The 23,630-nt window shown below is 44.2% G+C and overlaps 1 protein-coding gene across 1 annotated transcript in view; it reads right to left on the reverse strand.

Moving 5' to 3' along the window:
* Positions 1 to 9,776, reverse strand: part of ryr2a (ryanodine receptor 2a (cardiac)) — a 116,997-nt gene extending 107,221 nt beyond the window's left edge. Inside the window, exon 1 of the mRNA XM_086140256.1 lies at positions 9,729 to 9,776. Coding sequence (XP_085996382.1) covers positions 9,729 to 9,776 — 48 coding nt within the window. The remainder of the gene's footprint in view (positions 1 to 9,728) is intronic.
* Between the last annotated feature and the right edge of the window lie 13,854 nt (positions 9,777 to 23,630).

Consider the following 23,630-nt stretch of genomic DNA (forward strand, 5'->3'; position numbering starts at 1 on the left):
TGATGGATTCAGCAGAGCGCTGCACTGGCAGAATGGGCGCACCATGTTTCAGTGGACAAACGTGCAGCACATCTCTGCAGAACGACGGGAACTGCCCTCAGCGGGAGGAGCCAAGGAGACGAGGGCAAACTTATTACCCCCTGTAAGAAGGTTTCACCACAATGGACAGAAGGGCAGCCTCCCTCACCTCTGGGTCGCGGTGGCACTGAGGTTCTGCCAACTGTTGTTCACACACACTGAACAGCAGGTCAAAGTACACCCCCAACCCCCTTTCGTAGTCCTGGGACTGGGCACTCCTACCGGCCAACCCATCATTCTGCTGGGGAACTTCAATGCCAACTCGGGTGATGGCCGAGAGATTGCGGACAGCCGGCGAGGGTTGGACTGCACCTGTTGTGGTCCTGCCCCACCTGGACGACTTCAAGTATCTCAGCCTTATTCATGACCGAGAGGAGAATGGAAACGAGGTCAGCGGGCAAATCGCTGCAGCATCAGCAGTAATAAACAAGTAATGAATCATTAGAGACGTGGCCTGCATGAGGCATGGTCCTCAATTTAACAATTTTATGATTGTCATTAATCTGAGGATGAACTCTTGTCAATCTTTACTCATTTAGATAACAGTATTTTTTAACCTTTTTTCTTTTCTATTTTGAAACCTGCTTGAGCCCCTAAGCTCCAGCAGCTACATCATTGCATCTCAAGTGTATGTTGTCTTGGCAGCCTTGCGAATTGAAGACGCTGTCAAGGAATCTTTAGGCAGGATCGCCTTTTCATAGACGGACCCTTTGCTCCGTCCATTTTCACCGTCCGCACACAGACGCTTCCGTGCAGAGACCAACGCTGTGTGAACCGCTTTGTGCTGAGACATCAGGCCTCACCAGTGACCACGTATTGATCTGCATTCAAAGAGCACTTAGCAGGGAGTGCTGCAGGATTAAGGGGGGCGGGGGGCGGGGTGGACTTAAAGGACAGAAACAAAGAGAATATCTGCAAGTGCGTGGAGAACATCTATCAGACCACTGAGTTGTTGTCTGAATCCCAAACAAGACAAAAATCGTGAATAAAAGGAAAACAGCCTTGGCTGTAACGGACATCATGGACATGAAGAGAGCCTGAATATTTCTGGGAGTCATCTGAAGAACATTTTTTCCAAATACAACTTCAGCTTCCACTGTGTTTTTAACCGTGGTCGATGGCACCGCCAGAGCAGAACAAATATATGGTGAATAATAAAGATGAATACTTATTGACGGCTAAACGCCCATGAAGCCTTTTTGTTGTGCTGATGGCTTTTGCCACAACGATATCAGAGCCTGACATCGCAGACTGTGACTTCCATTTTTCCTGGTTGGAAGACAAGACAATCAGGAGGTAGGAATTTCCACAATGGATTGAGGATGTACTGATCTTCTGTTGTCTCCAGAACAGAGGGCACGTCAATCAGGTCCCGATTCTCCAGCAGAAACAAAGGGTCACAAATAATGAAAATAAACATGTCCATATCTCAGTATGTTCAGGCAAGCTGTGGGTCTTGCTCTTTTGTAAAGGTGAGGCATTTGAGCTATTTTGCTCATTCAAACAGTTTGAAAACACCGAGCACGGGGAGACGGGGGAAGCCCATCGAAGTCGCCAGACACCTCACTCGCTGCTCTGACTCTAGCTGAACATTTAGAAGACGAAGAAACACCTTTCTTGTCACATCTAGTTATGCACACTGTTCAACGTCAGCAACATTTGACCACCGCATTGAACCATCACGGATGAGCCACGAGCAGCATGTAGCTACCGGGCAGCGCTAGGGGAGCAGTTGGGCTTTCGGTGTCTTGTTCAACAACACTTGGACGGGCTAGGAGGAACCCAACCAGGACTCTTCAGTTCCAAGGACGACCACACTATCCCCATTTTACACAATGATTGTAAACAGAGACCTTACCACGTAAAACCCTCTTTATATTGCTTACAAGGCTCCCGGTCCGCATTCATATCCAACCGTCCTTATTTCTTCTACATATCTCACCTCTTGGTCAATCATGCCCTGCAGGGACCCCACAGGACGCCCCAAATTCATTACACCATCAATAATTTACAGCTGAAATATCCCTTAACGTGACTTCTGGTTCGGAGGAGTTTCTGCCTCGACATGTGGAACATCTCTGAACAACAGCAGATCAAAAACAAGAGGCCCACCAAGTGTTGGTTGGTGGAATCTGTGGTCTCCGTGCACACACGTACAGGTTTCCTCAAAGCTCTCCGATAAGCGGTGTCCCTCACCCACAAAAATAAATGTAAATATAATTAAATTACATCAACGCCAAAGGTGGTCCATAGCAACAAGCACTGATTCTTGACAGACGCTGCATGGAGAGGAATAGATGTTTCTGCTTATGTTTGAGGAATAATCCATCAAACACCTCAGGTTTCACTGATGGTGTTGAAATGGAATCTGGTATTGACTGAATCTCCTAAACATAGTCGTATCTAATGATGCCCGGGGAGACATCATGACAACAAATGTTGTGGGGGTTCAAACACCGCATATCATATGGTGTGGACGTGGCAAGCCAAATTTAAATACCGACAACAGTCGACAGCTGTTTAGGCCTTCAGCTCGGCAGCACAAAGGGAGGTTTCGACCAGGTGATGAGATGGTCTACTGAAAATGCTAATTTGTATTTTGATTTATCCTCTTTGTAAACTCAAATGCTGACTTTTTAACCTCCTGACTAATATTGTGCCAATTTTAAGGTGAAGATTTGCTCATTTCCCAAATAAGCGACCCCTTTAGCCTTATTAATCGCCATTTAAACAATTGGTCTTCCCTGAGCTCTTCAAAGTATCGTCTGAAAAGAATTAGCTAAACCTAGAGGGAATTAGTAAACTTCACTCAAAAAGATGTTCAGACTATCTATCGATTTCCAACTAACGCAGAGATAATTCTTTATTTTCCCTCAGAGTAGAAATATCAGGAAATGTGAAAGCTGCCACAAAATGATCTGCCAGGCAATTCATCAAATGCTTCTCAGTTGCGCTCATCTTTAATTCTTATTTGTCTGTGGGGTTTTAAGCTTTGAAATGACAACATGGGCTCAAAAGTAGCCAAATAACATCTTCTCATTTGCGATGTATGTCCTACTGATACACATTTCCACGGTGATGGGTGGGTTATGGACTCCGCCGTGACAATACACACTCCACACAGACAGGCGAGTATTCAAGACATTGCTGAGAGTCAGTAGCAGGAGAACAGGCAGGACAGGGACCCTCGCGGTCCTGCGAGAGAGCATGGGGTCCTCCAAGTCCGGCGGTAGAACTTGGGATAGATGGGGTTAGGGATGGGGCTAACCCTAACCCTAACCCTAACCCAGCATATCAAATGGGAGACCACTGGTTTGTCATGACTGGCATAGCACCCTGTCCACTGGAGAGGAAAAACAACCTGGCAACTCGCGGGATGGAGCTGAAGCTTTTAAATCAGCACTAAATGGCCTCCGTGGGATGGGCAGAGGTGGGAACAATGGAGAAAACACCGAGAACATAGGTGACCTAGTCCTGATCAGATGTTCTCCCCTCTCCAGAGGTGCAGCGGGAGTGTAGCTCTAGTCCTACATCCCTGGTCCAGTTCCAACAGGACATGATCTTTTCTCACTTTAGAAAAACACATGCTAAGAGGTTATACTTTCATCACAAAGTCAAGCGTCCATCTTCTTTCGACATTGCTCCGAAGGACATCTCAATCTGATAATGTCCAGAATGTGACGCCTGTGCTGGGACTCAGCTGCAAAACGACAGTCCGGCATTGAAACACGACCCAAAACAACAGGGGACTGAACGGGATTTAATGGGGAGTCAGAAAGATATTGACAGGCCAGTCACAGATCCTGCCACCGCAGGGCCTCTGTTTCTACAGCTAGAAACACCAAGCTCACACAACCTGGCTCTATGGAGGTGGAAGGTTCTGCAACACACCAGCCTTCATCTGTGTGTGTGTGTGTGTGTGTGTGTGTGTGTGTGCGTGTGTGTTTGTGTGTGTGTGTGTGTGTGTGTGTGCGGCAAGTCTCGAGTGACAATGAGAAGAAAGTGCTTGAAATGAAATTATCCACCATTCATAACTGAAAACAATGACGTTCCAGATGTTGCTCTTAAAGAACCTTTGGAAGCTTCTTTTGGCATTGGTGGAGTTTGATTACCACCGCAACGTTCCATTTCCCACCAGAACAAAAGTAGAACTACTATTAGTAGTGCTACACTAAGCAGTAACATCCTAAAAAATAATCACATTAAATTTGACCCAGAACAATGAGAACAAACATTTCTTTGGCTGTGGATCAAACAAACCAATAGTTACTTTTATTTTCTATGATATTTCATATCGGGCCTCGTTGTACAAATGGGTTGGAAAGCAAATAAGATGCATTCGCTCTGTTTATGTACAAACCACACAACTCTGAGTCTGCATGTAAAGCTATGAGGCAGACGTTTATTCTATGTTTTTGAGGGATGAATATAGACGTCTTTCAATCTTGTCCACCGAGGTGCGACAGAAAGCGGTCTATCATCCACACCCGCGGAAAAGTTAGACTCTTTGTTTAACCTTCCAAATGTCTGTTGGACCATGGGAGGAAGAACTAGAACCCAGCGGGAACACCGGGCACAGAAAGTGCACGGGCACTCCATTCATGGGAAAGCTGTGATCCAAGAACCTTGAGAAGCAATGGGAACAAGTCCTGAGACACCACGACGCCCTGGATAAGTTACAGTGAAACTTGATTTGAGGTCAAATAAGGCTGTGCGATATAGTAGCCTGGTGGAGTTTCGTTCTTGACCGCAGGCAGGTATTTAGCATCCATTTGGTTTTATGAATGGCCTTTACACATCGATCACACCAAACAGCTGCCTTGAACTCAACCATGAGAAAATGTCCTGACAACTGAAGTTCCCCAAGACAGAATGAGGATGACCTCCAATGCTTCCACGCTCCATCAAATAATAAGCTCGGCATCAAGGGAAGTGATTTAGTTTCACAAGGACATTAAGAATCAACTTTAAGGATTTGATGACTTTTATATAGGGATTCATTTAAAAACATCAAGACATTATATAAACATTATCGAGACAGTGGCAAATATTCCAAGAGAATGACCTCAGATTGAACCTGCCTCATGCCAGGGGGCAATCCTGGGATGTCATGGGACTGATCTGGATTCGAATTCACGGCATATCATAAAATTTGCACAAAGAGTTTCAGAATATATTGATGTGAACTTTTCAGCTTGGACATGTTTGCACTGATCATGGGATTTGACATAAAAACATTAATTAATTTGTTCATTCATCGTTTATATCAGTAGACTGCCAATATGCAGTTATTTTCCTTGTCCATTTTGTTTATTTTACAAATTTGAAATATTATTTTTAATATTATCATTATATTAGTAGGAAGAGTATTATTTGTACGTTGTATTGCTAATATGATTTGATATGGCTGAAGTCACATTTTGTGTATGGCATCTTAATTTCAGCCTTTTTGCTCCACATATGTATCTATCTATCTATATATATATATATATATATATATATATATATATATATATATATATATATCTCAGGAAAAGCCCCATGTCTTGCCAATAATAGTAATGTGCTTTTGTCAGCACAACGTGTTTTTGTATCAGTGCCACGGGCAGTAATTCATGTGTTGGCCTCGGGACCTAAAGCGCTGTAATGAAGCCGAGGCCCGGCAGGCAGCGGAACGTTTCCTGGGCTCCGAACCTACAGCACATCTCCATTTAATACTTCATTAGTTGAAATGACTCACATTTGGAGGTGCACTACATCTTCATCACAGTCAAACAGTATTGGCAGAGAGAAAAGAGAGAGCCAGCGCCTAGCAACCCTCGCTGGAGACGACACTGCGAAAAACAGCGTTGCTGTACAAACACAGCAACAATCCCACAGAAACCAGGGCGGTCACCACCTTCACTGTGAAAGATGATACAGATGTAGACCGAGGAGGTCATTTGAGGTTGTTTAGCCGGTTCTATCTACAGCGTGGGACTCATGAGAAAAAAGTAAATAATAAAAAGTTCTGCCTGCACCGTCTAGTATTTGGAGTCATTACTACAGCATATTATTATCAATTACTATTACTATTATTCACCCATCTTCTACTGGGTTGAGGTCGCCGGGGCAGATGCTGAAGCAGAGAGGCCAGGACCTCCCTCTGCCTGGACACCCTGTCCAAGTCTTCAGGGGGATCCCGAGGCGTCCCGAGGCCAGCCTCAAGACATCGTCCCTGCTCTTCCCCGGGGCCTCCTCCTAGTCGGACGTGCCTGGAACACCTCAGCAGGGAGGCATCCAAGAAGAACCCTGACCAGATGCCCGAGCCGCCTCATCTGACTCGTCTCCACGTAGAAGAGCAGCAACTATGCTCAGAGGCTTCCTGGATGGCCGAGCTCCTCGCCCTTCCTCTGAGGGAGAGCTCGGACACCCTGCGGAGAAAACTCATTCCAGCCGCTCGGATCCACGATCTTGTTTTTTCGGTCACAACACGCAGCTCGTGACCACAGGTGAGGGGAGGAACGTAGATCCCCTGGTAAATTGAGAGCTTTGCCTTTTGGCTCAGTTCTTCTTCACCAGGACAGACCGGCGCAGATTCTGCATCGCTGCTGACGCCGCACCGATCTGCAGATCGATCTCCCGCTCCATCCGTCCCTCACTCGTGAACAAGACCCAGAAAGACCTGAACTCCTCCACGTGGGGCAGGACCTCTTCCCCTTCACTCCACCCATTTTCGGCTGAGAAACACGGTGATGATCACCACGGTGCCGGCCCTCTAACCGGCGCTTCATATTCGGCTGCGAACCGTAAGAGAGAGCTGGAGATCATGGACTGATGGAGCCAACAGAACCACGTCATCGGCAAAAAGCAGCAACCCAATCCTGGGAACACCGAGCCGGATCCACTCAACACCCTGGCTGTGCCTAGAAGCTCTCGCCATAAAAGCTATGAACAGAATCAAACAAGATACTGATTATTATTATCAAAAATGATATTATTCCTATTGATATTATTATTGTTATTATTATTATTATTATAAAATTGGTCAACAAAATAGTTTCTGGTTTCTACATATTTTCAGAATTTGATGAAATATATTTACATTTCATACATATATGTACATATATATGTTTAATGATTCAATAATTGTTCATTTTCTTACATTTATTATCATTATTATTCATATTTTCACATTTATGTTTTCAAGGGTTTACTTCTTCACATGTTTTCTTCAAGGTGACATTCTTTGTCACTCTTTCACTGTCGGGTTCATGTTGTTTCATCAAACCACCTGAAGAAACCGTACGCTTTCCCTCCTCCTGCTAAGATGGTCATTTTGCTCTGACTCTCATGACGTTGTTTGTAATTCCAATCGGTTTGTTTGTTGTCATTTCTTTTTTCAACATCTTGTTGCAATGGACAACTTGTGCTCCTTGAGGCCGATGAAGGCCGGTTCTATTCTCACACCGGTGAAGGTAAATGGCAGAGGTTTACACCGAATATGGACAGAAGTTTGTGATAACAAAAAGGAAAAAAAACAGAATACTGGAAATCAACAGACTTTGTTCCAGAACCATCACATAGCCCTTCACTGGAAGCCATTCAATCGAACCACGAAGTTCACACTGCATCACAAATAATGTGATGAGGAATCTGGAAATCAATACCACCGCAAAACTGTTATTTTACTTCAGACAAACACAAAATGGCAACTGTGTTCAAATTTGATTCAATTATCTTCTCGTGAAAAAAAACAACAAGAACCAATTATCTCCCTCCAGTTTGAAGGCTGCTGCGATCCTAAGCGCCTCGGAGCAGCATCGGATCCTTGGACGGCGGATGTTGGGACACGGCCTTGTCTTTGGACCCGAGCTCCAGAGCCAGAGAGCGTCGGACCGCTCGGCCAAACATTTCAATTATAATGTGACCTCCTTTGGGGCTCTAGGAGGAGCTGGACAAGGCTGGAGATCTTTGTTGGAAGGGAAGCTCCTTGACTCTTTCAAGGAGAAAGAGTCAAGGAGCAGAGGATTCTGTCTCCTGCTGAAGAGATGTTTTTAGCGGACCGTTCAGATTCTTCCCTCTCTGGAAGGAGCTCGTGAGCAAATAGAGGCGCATGGTTGCGTGACGGCGTCGCACCGACGACGTGGACGAGGACGGCGCCTCCACGCAGAGCCTGGAAGTTCATGTCATCTTCTGGCTGGGCGGTGCAGAGCTCGCTGGGTGGGGTCTGGACTAACATCGCTTTTGTCTTGTCCGCTGAGCTTTCACTTCCGTCTTGCAAACACTTACATCACCTTTGCTTTTTACCATGAAAGTGCATGTGAGAAGGGAAGATTTGGCTCATCAGCAGGCATTGCTCGGTGGATTCTTTGGTCATTTCATTCTTTCTTTTTAGTTATTTCAAGGATGAGTCTGAATTCAGGTCCATTTAAAGTCTATTTTATTCATTTCTTGGGAATGTTTGAGAAACGTCCACCTGATTTGGGCAGTCCCCTGCAAACGCCTTGCTTCGGGCCCATTCTTTTGAGTTTTACAGGTCAATTGGAAGTTTTTGTTGGTTTGTTTGCTTGTTTTCCCACAGGAAATGTGTTTGTTGAATTATCTCGCGTCTCCCTGACTTGAGGGATGACGCCGACTTGCTGAGACACAGCAGACATTCTGGAACTGCAGAGGTTTCTATCGCAGCTCCATGGCAGTGACGTTCTTCTCATTTCCTGCTGGGCTTCTCCTGTCTGTCTAATCCACCTTCTGGAATTCTGACCGACTGATAGGAAGCAGAAATTTTCTTCCTGAATTAACTGCAGACCACGGATGAAATGTAAAACTATGAGATGACAGTTATTTCTAGTTGTTTGTTTATATCTGATCGATTAGAATATGATATCAATGATGATATCTGAAGGGTCGGTCCTTTAATATCGGCATTAATGTTACCACGTTAACAGTGAAGACGAGCATTGACCCGATTTCCATATTTTGTAAAGACCAATGAAAGAAAGCGCTATCTTTGCATTTGATTGCTAAAGATCCTCTTTTGGCGTGCGGTTGTGGGTTTGAGTCCCCGAGTGGAAAGTCACGCAGTCACAGCAGCTGTCAGGACCTTCTCCACGCAGGCGTGATGGCACCCACCCGTCAGCCCGTCGGCCCGCCGGCCAGCAAGAAGCAACGCTCAGCAGCGCTCCGCGGACACGTCAGTGACCGCGCACGGCAGCGCACCGACGCCCGGTAAAACCGTGGCCGCGGCGGAGGCTGCCGGTGCGGGAGTCCAGAAGTAAAGCAGATGCAGCAGCTTCACCGCACTGCGCCCCCCGCATCCACCCAGCACGCGCGCACGCAAACACAGGCATCTACGCACGTACGCACACACACGCAGACAATCGCGCCTGCGCACGCGTGGCCACCAGCTGCTCCGCTCTCCGCCTCCGCCCCGGTCCGGTCCGGTCCGCCGGGCGCAGCTCCCGCTCCCCCGCCCTGCGGTCCTCCGCCGCCGGCAGGGGAGGTCACGCTGACTGCGGTAAACTCCCTGCGCGCAACACGCACGCACACACGCACGTCCGCAGGAAAAGCTGCAGCGCCGCGCCACGCCGCGTCGCGCCGGCCCGCAGGTTGCGGAGCGGCGCGGAGGAGACCGGAAGGACCGGAGAACCGGGGCGACCGGAGGGACTTACGGTCCGCAGGAACTGGATCTCGTCCTCGCCTTCGGCCCCCTCCGCCATGGCTCGCGCTCTGATGGAGCTGCTCGTGAGTCTCGGCGTCCGGACCGGCTGTGCGCGTGTGTGTTTGAGACAGTCGCCAACGTGCGGCGCAGCTCGAATCCCATTGGCTGAGACTCACCGGGGGCGGAGCCGGACAGGTGCGGCGGAGTGCGTGTGCGCGCAGAGACGTTCACGAGCGGTTTGCGCCTCCTGGCGGCCGCACGGCGTCTCGTTTGCCGGTTTCCGGAAGTGCGACGGGATTTTACCCTGCGTTCGAGGCCGCGCGTCCCTACGGGTGAACCGCAACCTGGAGACTCCTGTGACTGTGAGTTCGGCCGGAGGCTTCGGAGTCTGCATTCTGTTATGTTTAAATAAGATGTGAACGACAGCGTGAACGTTTTAAGGTTATATATTTACTGCGCTGATGCTTGAGCTGCCCCAGATCAGGTTAGGCACCAAGTTGGGCTATGCAGTGTGTGTATGTGTGTGTGTGTGTGTGTGTGTGTGTACGTTTGAGGACGTCTTTGTCAAAAAAAAACAAAAAAAAACTCACTAACCCAAGCTTACTGTTCTGTATATTTCCTGTGCATCTTGTATTTGCAAGTGTTATTTGCAGTGCTTATGTCCTCTATTGTAAGTCGCTTTGGATAAGAGCGTCTGCCAAATGTAATGTAATGTAATGTAATATATGATGTGAATAACAGCTGACGGGTGTATGTTTATATATGATGTGAATAACAGCGTGAATGGTTGTATGTTCATACTCGGCCCTGTAATAGACTGATGGACGAACCCTGAATCCACAGTTTCCCATTAACCTTCCTCCTGTGTTAGTTTTCATCATCTCTCTCAACCTTCAAGAAACAGGTAAAAACTTTTCTCTTTCAGGACTATTTACTGCGCTGATGCTTGAGCTGCCCCAGATCAGTTTAGGCACCAAGTTAGGCTATGCAGTGTGTGTGTGTGTGTGTGTGTGTACGTATGTGTACGTTTTTGTTTTAAAAAAAAAACAAAAACAAAACCAACCCCAGCTTACTGTTCTGTATATTTCTTGTGCATCTTGTATTTGCAAGTATTATTTGCAGTGCTTATGTCCTCTATTGTAAGTCGCTTTGGTTAAAAGCATCTGCCAAATGTAGTGTAATGTAATGTAATGTAATAAAAGTTTTCTGGTAGCATCCCCGGTGTTAACGGGTCGGTTTCGACCCATGTCTTAAATCAGCTTTAACCTTCCTCTTGTGGTCGGGTCGCCACCGACCCGTTTTAGTTTTTAAATGTATAAAACAATCACTTAAATTTTTTTTATTGCATCAAGGCTTTTTGACTTTGTCAGGAACCTTGATTTCAACAAAATCCAACTAAAACATTTTTTTCACTGCATTATAAAATGCTCTAGTTGAAACTATGTCATTTGTAGTGTTAGGGTCAGTTTTGACCCGGTTATAAAAATAAGATTACAAAGCAATAATTAGAGCCAAAATTTAAATCATAAAGGCATTGTCAGCCAACACAATGACAACAAACTCCTCCCCCAGTCATGTGAGCTTCTGGAGATGCTCATTTGTCCAGGATTGCTGCAAAAAAACAAACAAAGATAAGCATGTCCAAACACGTCAGGTCACCTCACTCATATGACTTGCAGAGGGCACATCTCCTATTTGCATTATACAAAAATGAAAAGATTTATGTTGAGCAAAGCTCGAGATTACATTTTTGGAGAAAATGAGTGAGAAGTCACAGATCAGCATAGTGATGCAGAGGAGCAAGTTTCTGAGGAAGAGGACAATGTGGAGAACCAGCCAGAAGACACAGACACATCTGAGTCTGATGAGGTCACTGGTGCTGAGGTTGGTCCTGTTGAAGGATTCAAGTCCTTCAAGAAGGACTACGTGTGGTCCTCGACATGACCACTGGACTGCAGGGTCACAATATCACTTGACATGTTTTTTTGCCACCTATGACTTTGGACAAGAACTCCAAGAGAGAACTTACCATGGTGGGCACAGTGAAGAAAAATAAACCTGAGTTGCCTGCTGAAATCGTGCAGGTGAAAGACAGGGCTCAACTTTCCTCCAGGTTTGCTTTTACAGACACCACCACTGTTGTCTCATATTGTCCAAAAAGAAGATGGAATGTGATACTTCTGTCTACTCTTCATAAAGCTGCAGCTGTGTCGTCAGGAAGTGACGAAAAGCCCACAATTATCCTTGACTATAATAAAAACAAAGGAGGAGTGGACAACCTGACAGCCACCTTCACTTGCCAGCGAATGACCAGAAGATGGCCCATGATATTTTGTGTTGTGACCTGTTCTGTGTTTCAATTTGTTTATTTTAAAGTTATATCGCTGACATTTTTTTGCATTTTCTTGAAGAAAATATATATGGGTCGAAAATGACCCATAACACCATAAATGTTACTATAGCTATTAATTTTAAAATGAAAAAAAATAAATCAACAAGTTCATTTCAGAGATGTGTTCTATACCCCTTACCAATATTCTGGTTAACACAAGATCCTTTAATTTATTCCTATTATTCTCTTGAGGTTAATTTCAGTTTTTTATTGAAATCGAGGTATACTAATAAGAAAAAGGCCCAGAGATTCATTCTGGATTCTTTACAAATCAACTGAAATATTGCGAGCCTTTTATTATTCTAATATTGCTGATTATGGCCTCCATCTCATAAACACTCAAAAATCCTATCTCAAAATATTAGAATATTGTGAAAAAGTAATTTTTCTTTTTTTAATTACATTACAGAAGAAAAAGGACTTTATCACTGTGTAAATACATATACTAATGCACCTGGACACATCCTCAGTGATGTTCCTGGGATCATTGGGTGTTTCGGGTCTTTCAACATCATACACCCTCATCCAGGTGACCCAACCAGGGCTGATCAGACCCCGGCTTGTGTCCAGTTAGCATGCCAGCTACCATGACTCCATGGATCTCCTCTCTTGAGCCACAGCCATCTTGAGGCCCTCTCTGCAGCTTCGGTGGTATTGCGGATGGCTCTTCTCTTATGCTGCCTGACGATGCCCAGACAACCCAGAGCGCTGGCATAGGACCGGGCCTCAAAGCCCCTGCAGCCCACTTCCACTGGAAGGCATTTTGCCCTCCATCCTGCTTGCTGGCACTCCCTGACCAGTCCCGTGTACTTGGAGAGCTTCCTCTCAAAAGCCTCTTCCAGGCGGTCTTCCCATGGGACAGTCAACTCCAGCATTATCACTTAGTTGGTGGCCTCTGATACAAGGACAATGTCAGGACGGAGGGTGGTGGTTGCAATATGGCTCGGGAACTTAAGCTTTTTTCCAAGGTCCACTCGCAACTGCCAGTCTCTTGCAGATGTCAGGATGCCTGCTGGTGTTCTTTTAGCTGTGGCCGCCTGCTCCCCAGCCCTGACAAAGCCAATGGAGTTCTTGGCAGGGGGGAACTGCTTTGCCAAAACCAACCCTGTGCTGAGTGCCTCAGTGATGGTCTTCAGGACTTGGTCATGCCTCCATCGGTAGCGCCCTTCTCCTGATACTGTGGTGCAGCAGCTTAGGAGGTGTTCTAAGGTGCCTCTCTCAGAACACAATGGGCAGGCTGGCGACTCTGCTAAGCCCCAAGTATGCAGATTCGATGGACTGGGCAGCACATCATACACTGCCTGGACAAGAAATTTGATGCGATGGGGCTCAGCTTTCCAGATCTCCGTCCAGGTAACTATCCTCTCGACATTTGGCTAAATGTCACCATATATATATATATATATATATATGTATATATATATTTTCATAAATATTTTGACAAAAATGTCAAAGGCCAGCAATTTGGAAAAAAAATGTTAAAACCACAAAGCATTGAAAAAATATGGACGATATAGATATTCATGAAAATTTTGACAAAAAATGTCAAAGATCAGTAACATTGGAAGAAATTTAAAAAGTATAGCGTATGATGAAAATTGTTGACAGAGTGAAAAATATTTGGAAAAACGAAAAATTGGAAAAATGCCACACTATATATTCGTGAAATTTTCAACAAAAAAGGTCAAAGATCAGTAACATTGGAAAAAATGTGAAAATTATTAAGTATGATGAAAATTATTGATAAAGTGAAAAATATTGGGAAAAAGGAAAAATTGCAAAAATGTTAAAAAATATATTCATGAAAATAATGACATAAAATATCAAAGGTCAGTGAAATTGTAAAAAATGTGAAAACAATAAAGTATTGAAAAAATTGTTGACTAAGTGAAAAGTATTGGGAATAAGGAAAAATTGGAAAAAAGTCAAAATATGTATATTCATGAAAAGTTTTGACAAAAAATGTCAAAAGTCAATAAATTGGAAAAAAATTTGAAAACTAAACTAAAAGTATGACGAAAATTGTTGACAAAGTGAAAAATATTGGGAAAAGTTTAAAAAGTGGCAGAATGTGAGAAGAATATGTAATCATGAAAATTTGACCAAAAATGTCAAAGGTCACTAACATTGGAAAAAATATGAAAATCATAAAGTATTGAAAAGATTGTTGACAAAGTGAAAAATATTGGGAAAAGTGAAAAATTGGCAAAATGCCACACTATATATATTTGTGAAATTTTTAACAAAAAAGGTCAAAAATCAGTAACATTGGAAAAAATTTGAAAATTATAAAGTATGATGAAAATTGTTGATAAAGTGAAAAATATTGGGAGAGGTGAGAAATTGGCAAAATGTGACAGTATGGATATTCATAAATTAAATAAAAAATGTCAAAGGTCATCAAATTGGAAAAAAATTGAAAACTATAAAGTATGACGAAAATTGTAGACAAAGTGAAAAATATTGGGAAAAGTTTAAAAATTTGCAGAATGTGAAAAATATATGTAGTCATGAAAACTTGACCAAAAATGTCAAAGGTCACCAACATTGGAAAAACTGTGAAAATCATAAAGTATTGAAAATTTGTTGACAAAGTGAAAAATATTGGGAAAAGTGAAAAATTGGCAAAATGCCACACTATATATATTTGTGAAATTTTTAACAAAAAAGTTCAAAGATCGGTAACATTGGAAAAAAATTTAAAATTATAAAGTATGATGAAAATTGTTGATAAAGTGAAAAATATTGAGAAAAGTGAAAAATTGGCGAAATGTGACAATAAAGATATTCATAAGTTTAAAAAAAAATGTCAAAAGTCATCAAATTGGAAAAAAATTGAAAACTATAAAGTATGACGAAAATTGTAGACAAAGTGAAAAGTATTTGGTCCTCTTCTTCTTTCGGCTTTTCCCGTCAGGGGTCGCCACAGCGAGTTAACTTTCTCCATCTAACCTTATTCTCTGTATCTTCCTCTCTCACACCAACTACCTTCATATCCTCTCTCACGACATCCATAAATCTTCTCTTTGGTCTTCCTCCAGACCTCTTGCCTGGCAGCTCCAATTCCAGCATCCGTCTACCAATATATTCTCTATCCCTCCTCTGTCCATGACCCAACCATCTCAGTCTGGCTTCTCTGACCTTCTCTCCAAAACATTGAACATGTACCGTCCCTCTGATAGACTCATTCCTGATCCTATCCATCCTGGTCACTCCCAAAGAGAACCTCAACATCTTCATCTCTGCAACCTCTAGTTCTGCCTGCTGTCTTTTGGTCATTGGAACAGTTTCTAGTCCATACATCATCGCTGGTCTCACCACTGTCTTGTACACCTTTCCTTTTATTCTGGCTGAAAGTCTTCTATCACATAGTACCCCTGACACTTTTCTCCACCCATTCCAACCTGCTTGGACCTTCTCTTCACCTCTTTTCCGCACTCTCCGTTGCTCTGGACTGTTGACCCTAAGTACCTGAAATCCTCCAGCTTCTTGATCTCCACTCCCTGTAGCCTCACCGTTCCACCCGAGTTCCCCTCATTCACACACATATATTCTGTTTTGCTGCGACTAACTTTCATTCCTCTCCTTTCCAGAGCATACCTCCACCTCTCTAGATTTTCCTCTACCTGTTGTCTGCTCTCACTACAGATCACAATGTCATCCGCAAACATCATGGTCCATGGGGATTCCTGTCTAACCTCATCTGTCAGCCTATCCATCACCATTGCAAACAAGAAGGGGCTCAGAGCTGATCCCTGATGGAGTCCCACCTCCATCTTGAACTTCTCTGTTACCCCTACAGCACACCGTCCCAGTGTCTCACAGCTAGCATACATGTCCTGCACCAGTCTAACATACTTCTCTGCCACTCCAGACTTCCTCATACAATACCGGAGCTCCTCTCTTGGCACCCTGTCATATGATTTTTCTAGGTCTACAAAAACACAATGCAGCTCCCTCTGGCCTTCTCTGTACTTTTCTATTAGCATTCTCAACGCAAATACTGCATCTGTAGTACTCTTTCTAGGCATAAAGCCATACTGCTGTTCACAGATGCTGACTTCTGCTCTCAGTCTAGTTTCCACTACTCTTTCCCATAACTTCATTGTATGGCTCATCAACTTTATCCCTCTATCGTTGCCACAATTCTGCACATCCCCTTTATTCTTAAAAATAGGCACCATCACACTTTGTCTCCATTCTTCAGGCATCTTCTCACTCTCTAAGATCCTGTTGAATAATCTAGTCAGAAAATCTACCGCTGCCTCTCCTAGACACTTCCACACCTCCACAGGTATATCATCAGGACCAACTGCTTTTCCACTCTTCATCCTCTTCAATGCCTTCCTCACTTCACTTTTACTAATTTGTACTACTTTGTGGTCTACAATAGTCACCTCATCTACCCTTGCGTCTCTTTCATTTTCCACATTCATCAGCTCTTCAAAGTACTCTTTCCATCTTCCCATCACTCCTCTAGCATCTGTCAATACATTTCCCTCTCTGTCCTTAATCACCCGGACCTGTTGGACATCCTTTCCATCTTTATCTCTCTGTTTCGCCAACCTGTATAGATCATTCTCACCCTCCTTACTATCCAACCGAGCATACAAGTAATCATAAGCCCTTTGTTTTGCCTTTGCTACCTCTATCTTTACCATTGAAAAAATGTGAAAACCAAAAAGTATTGAAAAAATTGTTGACATAGTGAAAAATATTAGGAAAAGTGAAAAATTGGCAAAATGTCACACTATATATATTCGTGAAATTTTAACAAAAAATGTCAAAGATAAGTAACATTAGAAAAAATGTGAAAATTATTAAGTATGATGAAAATTGTTGATAAAGTGAAGAATATTGGGAAAAATGTAAAATTGCAAAAATGTGAAAAATATATTCATGAAAATATTGACAAAAAATAGCAAAGGTCAGTGAAATTGTAAAAAACGTGAAAACAATAAAGTATTGAAAAAATTGTTGACAAAGTGAAAATTATTGGGAAAAACAAAAAATGGGAAAAAGTCAAAATATTTATATTCATGAAAAGTTTTGACAAAAAATGTCAAAGTTCAGCAAATTGGAAAAAAAGTGAACATTTTAAAGTATGACAAAAATAGAAGACAAAGTGAAAAGTATTGTGAAAAGTTTAAAAATTGGCAGAATGTGAGAAGAATATGTAATCATGAAAATTTGACCAAAAATGTCAAAGGTCACTAACATTGGAAAAAATGTGAAAATCATAAAGTATTGAAAAAATTGTTGACAAAGTAAAAAATATTGGGAAAAGTGAAAAGTTAGCAAAATGTCACAGTACATATATTCATGATAATTTTAACAAAAAATGCCAAAAGTCACCAAATTGGAAAAAAAAGTAAAAATTATAAAGTATGGCGAAAATTGTTGACAAAGTGAAGACTGTATATATGTATTTGTGTCTATAAATTTATGTATATTTGTTGGTAGGTATGTGGGCATACATGTTTATATGTATATGTATATATATATATATATACGTGTGTGTGTGTGTGTATGTGTGTGTGTGTGGGGGTATATATATATTGGTTTGTATGTGTGGAATTTTTAAAGACATGCATGCATACATGAATGCATGCATGAATAAATGAGTGCGTGCATGCATACGTGCATTCAGGGGTGTATGCATGTGTGCATGCATGCATGCGTGTATTAAACTACTACGTTATTGACGCACAGGTACAGAAGAAGCGGAGTGAATTTTTAGCCAATCATAATGCAGAACACAATGCACGATGCAAATCCGTGAAGTAGCGAAACCGTGAAAAGTAAACCGCGTTATAGCGAGGGATCACTGTATATCTATGTATATGTTTAGGTATGGATGTGTGTGTATACATGTGTGTATGTATATATATATATATATATTTATGTATATATGATTGCATTCTTGCATTCATGAATACATACAAACATACATGCGTGCATGTGTGCATACGTGCATGCAGGCCTATATGTATGTGCGCATGCTAACCCTAACCCTGCGAGTCTGCATGTCTAAGTGTATGCATGCCGGTATGCATGCGTGTGTGCATATAGGAATGTGTGCATGCTTGAATGCAAGTGTGCAAACGTCAATGCATGAGTGCAAAAGTGCCTGCATGTATGCATGCAGGTTTAAGTGCATAGGTGCACATGCATGCGCATGCAAGTGTGTGTGCTTGTGTGCATGCACATGCATTTGCATGCGTGTGTGTGTATTGGTGTGTGTATGCATGAATGCGTTTGTGCGTGTGTGCATGCTGCATGTGTGCATACATGCATGCGCATGTGTGTGTGCCTGTGTGCATGAATTCACACAATCATGTGCATGTATACACACATGCACACACATATTCAAGCGTTGAAACACACATGCATACATACATACATTCACACCTGCATGCATTCCTGCACTCATGTATGGATACCTACCTCCACGCATGCATGTACATGTGCATACGTGCAGGCATACACACACACGCACACACACACACACACACACACACACACACGCGCACACGCACACGCACATATGCATGCATGTATGTATATATGTATGTATATATGTGTGTATGTATATGTAACCCCTGGGACATTTCGTGTTTCTTTTACAACTTGTGATTGGGCGTTGAATCGTCTTGTCAGTTTACCTGTTTCCAGTTGGCTGGGGGGCGGGAGTAAGGTGGGTGAGGTGCAACCAGGTTTGGGTGTGAGGAGAGACGAGGAGCAGCAGGAGAGCTGCAGGTGCGGCTCTGCGGCAGATGCACTTGGAGGACTTGCTGGATTGGAAAAGTCCGGGTTCTTCTTGATGTAAAGTGCGGAGGGTCAAACATTGTACCTGCTATAGTGAGCGGACTCCGGTACAACACGGAAAGAAGAACTGTGAAGACTTGGCCGTCGTGTTGCTTAGCTAGCTAAACTAACTAGCTCTCTACCCGCGGACGACAATCCACGCCAGCCCCGATAGCGCTCCAGGTGACCCGGAAAAGCCTGGTAGCTCCTCCGGCTACGAGGGGAACGGCGACCAGCCCGTCCCGCCCGCCGCCTCAGCCGACTCCTCCAGTTTATACTGTCAGGAGCTGGACTAAAGAACACTGACATTGATTCTTCTCCAAGCGTGAGTACTTCGCTTCAGTTTGCTAACGAACTCTTGTCAAAGAGGGAGAATTCGCCTCTTATTTTTCCTATTTATTTTTCAAAGTAACGGGCCTGTACGTTTTTCGGCTCACACGTTCTTCAGCGTCGATCAGGCCTGCAACTGGGGGTTTATTTTGCTTTAATTTTTCTATCTGCTCTCTAGCTGGTGTGTAGGTTTGGGCTCATAATTTAAAGTGTTATACAAAGGTTCATAGTTTCTTTTTTGTTTTCCTCAGACGCATTCTCATTTCTCTTTAATAAATTACAAGTTAATTTTATAAAGTGCTTCGGTGGTTGGTTTCTATACGTGGTATTTTTTGCGATCTTTGAAGGGGTGAAAACATTTTACCACACAAAGGGGAATCATTCTCGACCCAGGCCCCTGACCTCATAATAGGGTTAGAGAAGCGCTACATATATATATATAATGTTTGTATATATGAAGGTATGTATGTGTGTATACGTTTATGTATAAGAATAAGGATAAGAACAACTTTATTTATCCCGAAGGAAATTGTTGTGCCAGAGTTTCAAGTAAAAACATAACAATAATAAATAATGGTAGGAGGGAGGGAGAATAAGAAATACAAATAAAACCATAAAGTGTCAAAGTCTATAAAGCTTTGGGCTATAAAGTGTTTGAAGGTCTTAAAAAGTATAAAGATTTTAAGATTCCCTTCGACTGAAGGAAGAGGAATTAAAAAGTCTGATGGCCTCAGGTAGGAAAGACCTACTGTGGTGTTCAGTGGAGCTCCTTGGTGGTATCAATCTACGACTGAAAGAGCTCTGACAGGATGTCAGTGTGGCATGCAGGTGGTGATGGACGTTGTCCATGATGCAGAGGAGCTTCTCTGACACCTGCACAACAGACTCCAGCTCCACTCCCAGGACAGATTCAGCTCTCCTGATGAGCTTGTTGAGTCTGTTGGTGTCAGCTGTCTTAAGCCTGCTGCCCCAGCACACAACAGCGTAGAAGATGACGCTGGACACCAGCGAGTGGTAAAACATCTGCAGCATGGTCCTGCAGACGTTGAAAGATCTGAGCCTCCTGAGGAAGAACAGGCGTATCTGACCCTTCTTGAAGATGGCATTGGTGTTCAAGGTCGAGTCCAGTTTATTGTCCAAGTGGACATCCAGGTGTTTGTAGGTGTCCACAATGTCCACTTCTGTACCCCTGATGGTGACCGGATTCAGGTGGGTCCTTTGTTTCCTGAAATCCACCACTAGCTCCTTTGTCTTAGACACATTGAGCTGCAGGTGGTTCAGTCCACACCACTCCACAAACCTGTCCACCACGCTCCTGTACTTGTCCTCCTGGCCTCTGTTGATGCAGCCCACGATGGCAGTGTCATCTGAGAATTTCTGCAGGTGGCAGGACTGCGAGGAGAACCTGAAGTCTGAGGTTTAGAGTGTAAACAGAAGCTGGTAAGCGAACTGCAGGGGGTCCAGCGAAGGTCCGACAACAGTACGAAGTTGCCTCAGGACGAGCCTCTCCAGCGACTTCATGATGTGTGACGTCAGGGCCACTGGTCTGTAGTCGCTGCGTGTGCTGGGATGCTCTTTCTTGGGCACTGGGACCAGGTATGAGGTTTTCCATCGGTCAGGGACAACCATCTGGATCAGGCTCAGGTTGAAGAGATGTGTGAAGATCCCACACAGCTGAGAGGCACATCCTTTCAGCACTCTGGGGTTAAGGCCGTCAGGGCCAGGGGCTTTCCTGGGACTGAACTCTCTTCTCACCTCCCCAGCGGTGAAGGTGACAGGAGGGGATGGAGAGAGTCCCGTTGGGGGGCAGGAGGGCTGAGGTGTTAACGAGACATCGTACAGGGAAGCAGAAGAGGTGTGTGGGGGAGGGGAAAAGTCTTAGAGGTGAGGGGTGAGGGCACAGGGGAAGGAAAGTCCTGAGCGGAGCTGGAGGGAGGGTGGGCGAGGCTCCTCCATCAAATCTGTTGAAAAACAGGTTTAGTTTGTTGGCCTCGTGCAGGTCTCCTTGCCTGTTTTCCATGGCCAGTGATGGTTTTCAACCCACTCCTCCCTCATGTTGTTCTGCTGGAGTTTGCTCTCCAGCTTTCTCCTGTAACTGTCCTTGCCCTCTGCGATCTTCTCCCTCAGCTCAGTCTGCACCTTCTTCAGCTCCTCTCTATCTCTGCTCCTGAATGCCGCCTTCTTCCTGTTCAGCGTGTCCTTAATGTCCTTAGTCACCCAGGGTTTGTTATTTGTGAAACAACGCACCGTCTTGGTGGGGATGATGTCAGTGCAGAAGTTCACATAGTCCGTAATGCAGGCAGAAAGTTTTTCAATGTCCTCTCCCTGATCTTCGCAGAGCACATCCCAGTCAGTCGTCTCAAAGCATCCCTGAAGAGTCAGTTCTGCCTCCTGTGACCACCTTCGTACAGTTCTGGTGATCACAGGTTGCCACTGGACTTCAGGAACATAGCGAGGCTTTAAGTGGACCAGGTTGTGGTCTGCCCTGCCCAGAGCAGGGAGAGCTGTGCAGCTATATGCGTCTGTGGCATTGGCATACAGCAGGTCCAGGGTTTTATTGTCTCTAGTCTTGCAGTCCACAAACTGTTTGAAAGTGGGCAGAGAAGATGACAGTGTGGCGTGGCTGAAATCCCCAGAGATGCTATGAAGGCACTGGGGTGCTGAGTCTGGAGTCTTGCGACCGTTGAGCTGATGACGTCATTAGCCCGCGGTGCAACGGCAGACGGTGGGATGTAAACCGTTATGATGATGGCGTGGGAAAACTCTCTGGTCAGATAGTATGGCCGGAGACTCACTGCCAAAAGTTCGATGTCCGGGCTGCACACATGCTCCTTCAACGTGATGTGTCCGGGGTTGCACCACTTGTTGTTTACAAACACAGCGACACCTCCTCCTTTCCTCTTGCCGCTGCCGGAACAACTCTGGTCCCCTCGCACCAACTGAAAGCCGGGTAAACTCACCACAGAGTCCGGTATGTTGCTGTTTAGCCAAGTCTCTGTGAAGCACAACACCGAGGCCTCACAATACACACCGTCGCTCCGTGTGAGTGCTGTTAGCTCCTCCAACTTGTTGCCCAGCGATCTCACGTTTCCCATCACAATGGAGGGGAGATACGGTCTGTATCTCCTCTTCCTCAGTTCCCGTTTCCTCCCGGCTCTGCAGCCCCGGTATTTCCTCCGTAGCTCCTGAGGGATTTCGTGCCTCTCCCCCATCCCGCTGCTGCATCTCAGCTCCATCAGCTGATCCCAGGTGTAAACAATGGAGCTGTTGCGCTGCTCCGCCAGAACCGGGATCCGGCTCAAAAAAAGTGCTCCAAGCACCGCCAGAACAAGAAATAGCGTAATGGAGCAACATCTCTTGTTTTGGCAAATTCTTAACTAAATTGTTACTAAAGCAAGAAGAAGTAAATAGAAAAAAAAAGATGAAAATTTAGGAAAGAGACACTAAGGTGAGGAGAAACTCTGGCAGGCAGCTGCCCAAAACAGCGCCTGAAGTGGAAGTATGTATGTTCTATGTATGTATGTATGTATGTATGTATGTATGTATGTTTGTTTGTGTTTATATGTATGTATATTTGTAGGTATGTATCAGTGACGTGCGCTGAGGTTCATGGCTGCTGAGGCACTAACGTCCTCACAGTTAGATTTACAAACATATGAACCCTACATAGTAGCTTATTCACCATTTTATTGACAGCAGTTGACGTGTTTTGTTTAAAATGTCATATCAGTATTCTTTATAAAAACAAACTGTGGCATAGAAAAAAGCATGTGTAAAAAAACGTTTTCATCTCTTACCTTTACTTATAAATGAAGTCCATGTGCCGCTGCTTCTGAAGCATCCATAACTTGCTTGTAGAAGTCTTCCTTTTCTTTCTTCTGTTTTAAAAGTCTCTCTGTCTCAATGGAAATCACTGCCAGTGAAGACAGTCGTCCTTGATCGGTCCTGTTCCCACTGTATGTTTTGAGTCTTTTCGATGCCGAGAACGAGCGCTGCACCGACGCTGTCGTACCCGGAACGGTGACCACCGGCCGGAGCAACTTTGTCGCCTCAGGAACAGTTTGAATGAGATCCTTCTGGGACAAAAAGTTGAGAAGCTGCCCAGGAGATTTACATACATACCCCATCATTTGTGAGCTATACAGCCCCATGACATCGGCAAAAAATAACTGGATGGCTGCACTTGACTTGCTAACTGTTTACTGTAGCTTGCTATTGCTAATTCTATTATTCTGTAGCCGAGTAGTAAGAAGGATCCATGGGATCAGCGGCGCCCCCTACCATGAGGCACTGTCACTGCCTGCCTCACCTCATGTCTCGTCACACTCGTTTTATGATTACAAGGAACACGAGAAACACGTTACAGTTGTTGACGAAAAACAT

This window comes from Fistularia commersonii, chromosome 33, assembly GCF_037954325.1.
Source record: "Fistularia commersonii isolate RoL2024-O1a breed Wild chromosome 33, RoL_Fcom_v1.0, whole genome shotgun sequence".
NCBI classification, from domain to species: Eukaryota; Metazoa; Chordata; class Actinopteri; order Syngnathiformes; family Fistulariidae; genus Fistularia; species Fistularia commersonii.